This window comes from Berghia stephanieae, chromosome 8 (assembly GCF_034508935.2).
Source record: "Berghia stephanieae isolate SIO BIC M18660-M18661 chromosome 8, UCSD_Bste_1.3, whole genome shotgun sequence".
In the NCBI taxonomy this organism is placed as follows: domain Eukaryota; kingdom Metazoa; phylum Mollusca; class Gastropoda; order Nudibranchia; family Aeolidiidae; genus Berghia; species Berghia stephanieae.
This window is the reverse complement of record NC_088367.1, coordinates 51,531,905-51,545,483: the sequence shown is the minus strand read 5'-3', so window position 1 is coordinate 51,545,483 and position 13,579 is coordinate 51,531,905. Positions and strand designations below refer to the sequence as shown.

The 13,579-nt window shown below is 38.7% G+C and overlaps 1 protein-coding gene across 1 annotated transcript in view; it reads right to left on the bottom strand.

The window, feature by feature from the left end:
• LOC144978845 (MAM and LDL-receptor class A domain-containing protein 1-like) overlaps positions 1 to 13,579 on the bottom strand; it is a 181,367-nt gene that overhangs the window by 101,313 nt on the left and 66,475 nt on the right. Inside the window, exon 29 of the mRNA XM_078925405.1 lies at positions 5,811 to 5,920. Coding sequence (XP_078781531.1) covers positions 5,811 to 5,920 — 110 coding nt within the window. The remainder of the gene's footprint in view (positions 1 to 5,810; positions 5,921 to 13,579) is intronic.

Below are 13,579 nucleotides of genomic sequence, written 5' to 3'. Positions count from 1 at the left end.
CTGATTCTATTACCAAGTAATTAAATACATCTTAAAGTTACATCCAAACATTCCTCTGATCCCACAGATTCTATTACCAAATAATCAAATACATCTTAAAGTTACATCCAAACATTCCTCTGATCCCACAGATTCTATTACCAAATAATCAAATACATCTTAAAGTTACATCCAAACATTCCTCTGATCCCACAGATTCTATTACCAAATAATCAAATACATCTTAAAGTTACATCCAAACATTCCTCTGATCCCACAGATTCTATTACCAAATAATCAAATACATCTTAAAGTTACATCCAAACATTCCTCTGATCCCACAGATTCTATTACCAAATAATCAAATACATCTTAAAGTTACATCCAAACATTCCTCTGATCCCACTGATTCTATTACCAAATAATCAAATACATCTTAAAGTTACATCCAAACATTCCTCTGATCCCACAGATTCTATTACCAAGTAATTAAATACATCTTAAAGTTACATCCAAACATTCCTCTGATCCCACAGATTCTATTACCAAATAATCAAATACATCTTAAAGTTACATCCAAACATTCCTCTGATCCCACTGATTCTATTACCAAATAATCAAATACATCTTAAAGTTACATCCAAACATTCCTCTGATCCCACAGATTCTATTACCAAATAATCAAATACATCTTAAAGTTACATCCAAACATTCCTCTGATCCCACAGATTCTATTACCAAGTAATCAAATACATCTTAAAGTTACATCCAAACATTCCTCTGATCCCACAGATTCTATTACCAAATAATTAAATACATCTTAAAGTTACATCCAAACATTCCTCTGATCCCACTGATTCTATTACCAAATAATTAAATACATCTTAAAGTTACATCCAAACATTCCTCTGATCCCACAGATTCTATTACCAAATAATTAAATACATCTTAAAGTTACATCCAAACATTCCTCTGATCCCACAGATTCTATTACCAAATAATTAAATACATCTTAAAGTTACATCCAAACATTCCTCTGATCCCACAGATTCTATTACCAAATAATCAAATACATCTTAAAGTTACATCCAAACATTCCTCTGATCCCACAGATTCTATACCAAATAATTAAATACATCTTAAAGTTACATCCAAACATTCCTCTGATCCCACAGATTCTATTACCAAATAATCAAATACATCTTAAAGTTACATCCAAACATTCCTCTGATCCCACTGATTCTATTACCAAATAATCAAATACATCTTAAAGTTACATCCAAACATTCCTCTGATCCCACTGATTCTATACCAAATAATCAAATACATCTTAAAGTTACATCCAAACATTCCTCTGATCCCACTGATTCTATTACCAAATAATTAAATACATCTTAAAGTTACATCCAAACATTCCTCTGATCCCACTGATTGTATTACCAAGTAATTAAATACATCTTAAAGTTACATCCAAACATTCCTCTGACCCCACAGATTCTATTACCAAATAATCAAATACATCTTAAAGTTACATCCAAACATTCCTCTGATCCCACTGATTCTATTACCAAATAATCAAATACATCTTAAAGTTACATCCAAACATTCCTCTGATCCCACTGATTCTATTACCAAATAATTAAATACATCTTAAAGTTACATCCAAACATTCCTCTGATCCCACAGATTCTATTACCAAATAATCAAATACAGCTTAAAGTTACATCCAAACATTCCTCTGATCCCACTGATTCTATTACCAAATAATCAAATACATCTTAAAGTTACATCCAAACATTCCTCTGATCCCACTGATTCTATTACCAAATAATCAAATACATCTTAAAGTTACATCCAAACATTCCTCTGATCCCACAGATTCTATTACCAAATAATCAAATACATCTTAAAGTTACATCCAAACATTCCTCTGATCCCACTGATTGTATTACCAAGTAATTAAATACATCTTAAAGTTACATCCAAACATTCCTCTGATCCCACAGATTCTATTACCAAATAATCAATACATCTTAAAGTTACATCCAAACATTCCTCTGATCCCACTGATTCTATTACCAAGTAATTAAATACATCTTAAAGTTACATCCAAACATTCCTCTGATCCCACAGATTCTATTACCAAATAATCAAATACATCTTAAAGTTACATCCAAACATTCCTCTGATCCCACAGATTCTATTACCAAATAATCAAATACATCTTAAAGTTACATCCAAACATTCCTCTGATCCCACAGATTCTATTACCAAATAATCAAATACATCTTAAAGTTACATCCAAACATTCCTCTGATCCCACAGATTCTATTACCAAGTAATCAAATACATCTTAAAGTTACATCCAAACATTCCTCTGATCCCACAGATTCTATTACCAAATAATCAAATACATCTTAAAGTTACATCCAAACATTCCTCTGATCCCACAGATTCTATTACCAAGTAATAAATACATCTTAAAGTTACATCCAAACATTCCTCTGATCCCACAGATTCTATTACCAAGTAATTAAATACATCTTAAAGTTACATCCAAACATTCCTCTGATCCCACAGATTCTATTACCAAATAATCAAATACATCTTAAAGTTACATCCAAACATTCCTCTGATCCCACAGATTCTATTACCAAGTAATTAAATACATCTTAAAGTTACATCCAAACATTCCTCTGATCCCACTGATTCTATTACCAAATAATCAAATACATCTTAAAGTTACATCCAAACATTCCTCTGATCCCACAGATTCTATTACCAAGTAATTAAATACATCTTAAAGTTACATCCAAACATTCCTCTGACCCACAGATTCTATTACCAAATAATCAAATACATCTTAAAGTTACATCCAAACATTCCTCTGATCCCACTGATTCTATTACCAAATAATCAAATACATCTTAAAGTTACATCCAAACATTCCTCTGATCCCACTGATTCTATTACCAAATAATTAAATACATCTTAAAGTTACATCCAAACATTCCTCTGATCCCACAGATTCTATTACCAAATAATCAAATCCATCTTAAAGTTACATCCAAACATTCCTCTGATCCCACTGATTCTATTACCAAATAATCAAATACATCTTAAAGTTACATTCAAACATTCCTCTGATCCCACTGATTCTATTACCAAATAATCAAATACATCTTAAAGTTACATCCAAACATTCCTCTGATCCCACAGATTCTATTACCAAATAATCAAATACATCTTAAAGTTACATCCAAACATTCCTCTGATCCCACTGATTGTATTACCAAGTAATTAAATACATCTTAAAGTTACATCCAAACATTCCTCTGATCCCACAGATTCTATTACCAAATAATCAAATACATCTTAAAGTTACATCCAAACATTCCTCTGATCCCACTGATTCTATTACCAAGTAATTAAATACATCTTAAAGTTACATCCAAACATTCCTCTGATCCCACAGATTCTATTACCAAATAATCAAATACATCTTAAAGTTACATCCAAACATTCCTCTGATCCCACAGATTCTATTACCAAATAATCAAATACATCTTAAAGTTACATCCAAACATTCCTCTGATCCCACAGATTCTATTACCAAATAATCAAATACATCTTAAAGTTACATCCAAACATTCCTCTGATCCCCCAGATTCTATTACCAAGTAATCAAATACATCTTAAAGTTACATCCAAACATTCCTCTGATCCCACAGATTCTATTACCAAATAATCAAATACATCTTAAAGTTACATCCAAACATTCCTCTGATCCCACAGACTCTATTACCAAGTAATTAAATACATCTTAAAGTTACATCCAAACATTCCTCTGATCCCACAGATTCTATTACCAAGTAATTAAATACATCTTAAAGTTACATCCAAACATTCCTCTGATCCCACAGATTCTATTACCAAATAATCAAATACATCTTAAAGTTACATCCAAACATTCCTCTGATCCCACAGATTCTATTACCAAGTAATTAAATACATCTTAAAGTTACATCCAAACATTCCTCTGATCCCACTGATTCTATTACCAAATAATCAAATACATCTTAAAGTTACATCCAAACATTCCTCTGATCCCACAGATTCTATTACCAAGTAATTAAATACATCTTAAAGTTACATCCAAACATTCCTCTGATCCCACAGATTCTATTACCAAATAATCAAATACATCTTAAAGTTACATCCAAACATTCCTCTGATCCCACTGATTCTATTACCAAATAATCAAATACATCTTAAAGTTACATCCAAACATTCCTCTGATCCCACTGATTCTATTACCAAATAATCAAATACATCTTAAAGTTACATCCAAACATTCCTCTGATCCCACTGATTGTATTGGCAAATATATTTTGCTGTTCACTTTCTATCGGTGATGGGGGTGGTAACCTGTATAATGACTTTGTGCTAGATCAGGTTTTATAGATCATCCTGATGACTACAGGCAGACATAGTCACAAACAAACCAAAGTGAAGACTAAGCTGCTACAAGCTGTGGACTGTAACAAAGTATGTACAAGGAATAGAAAAGCTTCAATAAAGAACCAAACTCTAAACACTTAAATTTTGGGCTGAAAATCCTTGTCCAGCCAAAATCTTAAAAAGTGAAAAGGGTAAAACATCAAGTTAAATCTCGATTGTCTTGGATAATTTAACCTTACAGATCTGGGGTCAATCGAAGACAATGTTAGACAAAGGGGGCTGGTTTACACAGGGAATGAAACAAGATTTCAAGAGCAATTTATCAATGTGTGTTGTATAGTGATACAGCCTCCCAGTCTCACCCAGACACTAGAACAGGATCCTACTGACAGGGATTCATTCAACAGTCTATAAATATATGAATATTCAAAACTGACAGAAATATAACAGTACATCAATGAAAGGTGCTTCAATGGAAACTAAATATCCTCTGCCACAAAAGAGAACAACATATTTGACCGTTTCCCTCCAATCCAATCCAAAATAGTTGCAGCTTCATGTGATGAAAATGGACACAACTCGGTGTGGTGGGGGTGGCATTGGCGTACTGTCTGTCTATTGGTTTTAAACTGGTCACGTTCTAGAGAACTATGGAATATTGTTGGGTTATAATTTGCTCTGACATTTTCAGGGATGATGTTCCATGCGCTAATAGAACTGGGTAAGAACGCCTGTTTGTGCACACTTTCTTTTCTTCCATGGTTTTTCAATGTGTTACAAGCAGCTAAGGATGATAATTAGGACTATGGACTAAATTCTATTCCAGGACAAAAGGCAACATGGAAGGGGGACAGGGATAAAAGGGAGAGAGAAGTAGAGGACAGAGCAACAGTGACCCTTCTGGTCACCATGAGAGGTTAAAAAAAACCCTACCCCACTATATGATCTTATGTTTGGCAACGGTATAAAGTTTGAAAGTACCATTCCAAACAAATACTATCTCTCATTTTTGACAAGGCTGAAAATTATATTATTAAACATACAAGTAACAAACAGATATTCTTAAAAATAATTGTGGCCGGAGCAGGCACTGTCATCAACAATGATGAGAAATCAAGGGAGTAGAGAAGTGACAATTGAACAAAGAGAATAAAAATATCACGGTGTAAGGAAGCTCAGAGATTGAATGCTCTCTCTACTCTCCCCCTCTCTCTCTTTATCACACAGTCTCTCTTTATCTCTATTTCAGGCAAGCAGTGAGTGTCGTATCAGTTGGGTCCCCCTCACAGCATGATATTTATTTTCTCTCTGTTTTCATCTGCCATTTTTCTATTCTCTTTATTCATCATCATTAACAATCCCATACTTACTAGAAGGAGGGCAGGGTTGTCTGTAGACAGAGAAATCATCGATGGCTACAAAACCCCAACCATACTGTCCAAATAAGGCATCAATAATTACCGACTGGATAGTGTTACACCTGTGGAAGTGTCAGACAATAATATATACACGTAGCCCATTGTCTCAAAACAGTTTGATGTCACAAACATCTAGATGAAGTCAATTGTCAATTGATTCTTTGTGTTTGGGTCAAATACTCACAACATCCAAAGCCAAATAAAATGTACCCACACACAAACTATGTGTAACCTTAAATGTTTATAGTCTGATTGATAGAATTTAGTGAGAACTAATCATTAAAATGGCTGTCTAAAAACAATAACAAAGAGAGTGACGTCACGCTCATTCCTTACGCCCATTCCTTCTATACAGTCTAAAGTATTAGAGTGAGAAAACAGGTGATATTTAAAGATGAAGATAAACTCAGTTTACAAAGAAGACTTTCATTTAAACTCCTAGTTTTATCAGCTGAGCTTGAAATTCAATTTTAAGCAACAACTTCTTTTTTCTATGATGAAGTTTTGAAAGGAGTGGTCAAATTTTATCTTTTATTTATTTTTTAAAAGTCAATTTTAATACAAAGTGAAAAATGTTGAGCAAACCAAGAACAAAACAAAGGTATGCAAACAGTAAGTCACGACCTACTGCCACAGGAAACAATGACTTACTGGTCACGTCCTACTGTCACAGGAAACAATGACTTACTGGTCACAACCTACTGTCACAGGAAACAATGACTTACTGGTCACGACCTACTGTCACAGGAAACAATGACTAGGCTTTTAATGAAATCGGGTCGAACGCCGAACCCGAACGCCGAACCCGAACGGATATAGCCTTCTCACGTGACCATGAACGAGATCTGGATAGTGAAGACTCTCAAGCGGTATGCAGCATCGGATCTAAGGTCACGTGATAGAGGATAGCTTGGGTTGCTGTTGGCTTGTGTTAGGGGAGGGGCAAGGTCAGTGTCATTCAATAGTATATAATTGTGCATGTGGCGCTCTATACAGAGAGAAAATTATAAATTGATTACGGGGGAAGGTGGGGGGGGGGGGGGGGTTGACCCACAAACGATCAAGGTGTTGGGCTTCGGGTAGACCATGATACGAAATCAAAGAGAAAAGGCGGCTGGTACTTGGATGGTGGAAATGGTTGGGGGGGGGGGGGTAGTGACAATCAGCATGGGATGTATATATTAACATTAATAATATAGGCAATAGATGACCAGGATGTGTATTGTTTGTATATGTTTGTGTGTGTGTGTGTGTGTGTGTGGCGCGCGCGTGCGCGGTGTGTGTGTGTGAAAGGGATTACACAAAAACACCTTTCTCTGTAGCTTCCAAATGATTACGTATACGATAAATTTGAAAGCCACATTGTTTGAATCAGCTCACTAATTAATTCCTGAGCCTTGAGATGGTGACGCAACTATTACATACAAGACCTTGAAGTCGAGACGGCAGGGCTTTTGGGTTACACAACCACTATTTACCCATCGGTCAGCGGTACTCTTTGATGTATACAACACTCACCGCCTTTACGCAAAGCCGCCTGCCCATAAATCAAGAGATGGTCTCCTAACTGTTCACAAGCGAACTGTCAAACGAGCAATCGATGATTGGATAAGAATCTCAAGATCTCATATAATAAGGTAAGTTTTGGAGAGGTGATATCCCCCCACCCGTCATCGGACAGAACTTTCATTGCGTTATATCATATGAGCTCCGCCTCCTCTTTCTATTCCGGAGTGACGAGATTAGACGAGAGGACGCGAGAAAAAAAATGGTCACGTGTTGGGCAAGTCGTTCGTTAGGCGAGCTTCGGTGTCTAACTATAACTCAGTAATGACTTACTGGTCACGACCTACTGTCACAGGAAACAATGACTTACTGGTCACAACCTACTGTCACAGGAAACAATGACTTACTGGTCACGACCTACTGTCACAGGAAACAATGACTTACTGGTCACGACCTACTGTCACAGGAAACAATGACTTACTGGTCACGACCTACTGTCACAGGAAACAATGACTTACTGGTCACAACCTACTGTCACAGGAAACAATGACTTACTGGTCACGACCTACTGTCACAGGAAACAATGACTTACTGGTCACAACCTACTGTCACAGGAAACAATGACTTACTGGTCACAACCTACTGTCACAGGAAACAATGACTTACTGGTCACGACCTACTGTCACAGAAACAATGACTTACTGGTCACGACCTACTGTCACAGAAACAATGACTTACTGGTCACGGCCTACTGTCACAGGAAACAATGACTTACTGGTCACAGCTTACTGTCACAGGAAACAATGACTTACTGGTCACGACCTACTGTCACAGGAAACAATGACTTACTGGTCACAACCTACTGTCACAGGAAACAATGACTTACTGGTCACGACCTACTGTCACAGAAACAATGACTTACTGGTCACGGCCTACTGTCACAGGAAACAATGACTTACTGGTCACAGCCTACTGTCACAGGAAACAATGACTTACTGGTCACAACCTACTGTCACAGAAACAATGACTTACTGGTCACAGCCTACTGTCACAGGAAACAATGACTTACTGGTCACAACCTACTGTCACAGGAAACAATGACTTACTGGTCACGACCTACTGTCACAGGAAACAATGACTTACTGGTCACGACCTACTGTCACAGGAAACAATGACTTACTGGTCACGACCTACTGTCACAGGAAACAATGACTTACTGGTCACGACCTACTGTCACAGAAACAATGACTTACTGGTCACAACCTACTGTCCAGAAACAATGACTTACTGGTCACAGCTACTGTCACAGGAAACAATGACTTACTGGTCACGACCTACTGTCACAGGAAACAATGACTTACTGGTCACAACCTACTGTCACAGAAACAATGACTTACTGGTCACGACCTACTTTCACAGACATAATGACTTACTGGTCACGGCCTACTGTCACAGGAAACAATGACTTACTGGTCACAGCCTACTGTCACAGGAAACAATGACTTACTGGTCACGACCTACTGTCACAGAAACAATGACTTACTGGTCACGGCCTACTGTCACAGGAAACAATGACTTATGGTCACAGCTTACTGTCACAGGAAACAATGACTTACTGGTCACGACCTACTGTCACAGGAAACAATGACTTACTGGTCACAACCTACTGTCACAGGAAACAATGACTTACTGGTCACGACCTACTGTCACAGAAACAATGACTTACTGGTCACGGCCTACTGTCACAGGAAACAATGGCTTACTGGTCACAGCCTACTGTCACAGGAAACAATGACTTACTGTCACAACCTACTGTCACAGAAACAATGACTTACTGGTCACAGCCTACTGTCACAGGAAACAATGACTTACTGGTCACAACTACTGTCACAGGAAACAATGACTTACTGGTCACGACCTACTGTCACAGGAAACAATGACTTACTGGTCACGACCTACTGTCACAGGAAACAATGACTTACTGGTCACGACCTACTGTCACAGGAAACAATGACTTACTGGTCACGACCTACTGTCACAGAAACAATGACTTACTGGTCACAACCTACTGTCACAGAAACAATGACTTACTGGTCACGACCTACTGTCACAGGAAACAATGACTTACTGGTCACAACCTACTGTTACAGGAAACAATGACTTACTGGTCACGACCTACTGTCACAGGAAACAATGACTTACTGGTCACAACCTACTGTCACAGGAAACAATGACTTACTGGTCACGACCTACTGTCACAGGAAACAATGACTTACTGGTCACAGCCTGTTGTTACAACAATAACAAACAATGACTTACTGGTCACGACCTACTGTCACAGAAACAATGACTTACTGGTCACAACCTACTGTCACAGGAAATAATGACTTACTGGTCACGACCTACTGTCACAGGAAACAATGACTTACTGGTCACAACCTACTGTCACAGGAAACAATGACTTACTGGTCACAACCTACTGTCACAGGAAACAATGACTTACTGGTCACGACCTACTGTCACAGGAAAACAATGACTCCCCATTAAAATGATATGGTCACAGCCTGTTGTTACAACAATAACAACAATGACTTACTGGTCACAGACCTACTGTCACAGGAAACATGACTTACTGGTCACAGCCTGTTGTTACAACAATAACAAACAATGACTTACTGGTCACTACCTACTGTCACAGAAACAATGACTTACTGGTCACAGCCTACTGTCACAGGAAACAATGACTTACTGGTCACACTTTGTCACAAAAACAATGACTACTGGTCACAACCTACTGTCACAGAAACAATGACTTACTGGTCACAGCCTACTGTCACAGGAAACAATGACTTACTGGTCACGACCCACTGTCACAGGAAATAATGACTTACTGGTCACAGCCTACTGTCACAGGAAACAATGACTTACTGGTCACGACCTACTGTCACAGGAAACAATGACTGACTGGTCACGACTTACTGTCACAGAAACAATGACTTACTGGTCACAACCTACTGTCACAGGAAACAATGACTTACTGGTCACGACCTACTGTCACAGGAAACAATGACTTACTGGTCACGACCTAGGATCAGGAAACAATGACTTACTGGTCACAGCCTGTTGTTACAACAATAACAACAATGACTTACTGTCACACCTACTGTCACAGAAACAATGACTTACTGGTCACAGCCTACTGTCACAGGAAACAATGACTTACTGGTCACGCCTGTGTCACAATAACAAACAATGCATACTGGTCACAACCTACTCTCATAGAAACAATGACTTACTGGTCACAGCTACTGTCACAGGAAACAATGACTTACTGGTCAGACCCACTGTCACAGGAAATAATGACTTACTGGTCACGACCTACTGTCACAGGAAACAATGACTTACTGGTCACGACCTAGGATCAGGAAACAATGACTTACTGGTCACAGCCTGTTGTTACAACAATAACATACAATGACTTACTGGTCACGACCTACTGTCACAGAAACAATGACTTACTGGTCACAACCTACTGTCACAGGAAACAATGACTTACTGGTCACAGCCTGTTGTTACAACAATAACATACAATGACTTACTGGTCACACCTACTGTCACAGAAACAATGACTTACTGGCACAGCCTACTGTCACAGGAAACAATGACTTACTGGTCACAGCCTGTTGTTACAACAAAACAAGACATACTGGTCACACCTACTGTCAAGAAACAATGACTTACTGGTCACAGCCTACTGTCACAGGAAACAATGACTTACTGGTCACGACCCACTGTCACAGGAAATAATGACTTGCTGGTCACAGCCTACTGTCACAGGAAACAATGACTTACTGGTCACGACCTACTGTCACAGAAACAATGACTATGGTCACGACTTACTGTCACAGAAACAATGACTTACTGTCACAACCTACTGTCACAGAAACAATGACTTATGGTCACGACCTACTGTCACAGGAAACAATGACTTACTGGTCACGACCTACTGTCACAGGAAATAATGACTTACTGGTCACGACCTACTGTCACAGAAACAATGACTTACTGTCACAACCTACTGTCACAGGAAACAATGACTTATGGTCACACTTACTGTCACAGGAAACAATGACTTACTGGTCACGACCTACTGTCACAGGAAACAATGACTTACTGGTCACGACCTACTGTCACAGGAAACAATGACTTACTGGTCACGACCTACTGTCACAGGAAACAATGACTTACTGTCACACCTATGTCACAGGAAACAATGACTTACTGGTCACACCTACTGTCACAGAAACAATGACTTACTGGTCACAACCTACTGTCACAGGAAAAATGACTTACTGGTCACGACTAATGTACAGGAAACAATGACTTACTGGTCACAACCTACTGTCACAGGAAACAATGACTTACTGGTCACGACCTACTGTCACAGGAAAAAATGACTTACTGGTCACAAACTACTGTTACAGGAAACAATGACTTACTGGTCACGACCTACTGTCACAGGAAACAATGACTTACTGGTCACAACCTACTGTCACAGGAAACAATGACTTACTGGTCACGACCTACTGTCACAGGAAACAATGACTTACTGGTCACAGCCTGTTGTTACAACAATAACAAACAATGACTTATTGGTCACGACCTACTGTCACAGAAACATTGACTTACTGGTCACAGCCTACTGTCACAGGAAACAATGACTTACTGGTCACAGCCTGTTGTTACAACAATAACAAACAATGACATACTGGTCGCAACCTACTGTCACAGAAACAATGACTTACTGGTCACAGCCTACTGTCACAGGAAACAATGACTTACTGGTCACGACCTACTGTCACAGGAAACAATGACTTACTGGTCACAACCTACTGTCACAGAAACAATGACTTACTGGTCACAGCCTACTGTCACAGGAAACAATGACTTACTGGCCACAACCTACTGTCACAGGAAACAATGACTTATGGTCACAACCTACTGTCACAGGAAACAATGACTTACTGGTCACGACTACTGTCACAGGAAACAATGACTTACTGGTCACGACTTACTGTCACAGGAAACAATGACTTACTGGTCACGACCTACTGTCACAGGAAACAATGACTTACTGGTCACAACCTACTGTCACAGGAAACAATGACTTACTGGTCACAACCTACTGTCACAGGAAACAATGACTTACTGGTCACAACCTACTGTCACAGGAAACAATGACTTACTGGTCACGACCTACTGTCACAGGAAACAATGACTTACTGGTCACAGCTTGTTGTTACAACAATAACAAACAATGACTTACTGGTCACAGCCTACTGTCACAGGAAACACTGACTTACTTGTCACAGCCTGTTGTTACAACAATAACAAACAATGACTTACTGGTCACTACCTACTGTCACAGAAACAATGACTTACTGGTCACAGCCTACTGTCACAGGAAACAATGACTTACTGGTCACTGTAAAACATACAATAGACACTGGTCAAAACATGCAGGAACATTGTCACACATACGGAAAGATACTGTCAGACAACTGTCAGACTGATTACTGGTCACCCTTAGAACATGAATGCACTGTACGAAATTGTCCCAGTACAGAACATGACTATGGTCACTAGTCACAGAAGCTTATGTCCTAGAGGACAATGATAGGCACACTACTGCCGAACATTTACGTCACACTGTAAACAAGCTTTTCAACTACGTCAAGAACAAGACTTGTCACCTGTCACAGAAAATGCTTAGCCCGTAAAAAAAACTCGTCACCCGTACAACAGATATGGCACCTGTCAGAACATGATTAGACGACAGGTAAGGAAAATTATTGGTCACGCTTTCAACATAACTACAATGATACGGTCACGAACTATGTACAGGACAATGACTACTGGTCACAACTACTGACTACTGACAGAAAAATGTTTGTACAACATTAATAAAAACTATGGTACGACACTCAGAAACATGACTACGTACAAGCCTACTGTCACAGGAAACAATGTTAGGCAGCCTTGTTAAAAAATACAGAACCAACAGGCAAACTACTGTCAAGAACAATGACTAGGCACACACTGTCAGGAAACAAACTAGAACCACTACAGGAAATATGTACGGTACAAGTAGTACGGAACACTGAAGTAGTCACGACATACTGCACGACATTACGGAAAATGACTTACTGACGACA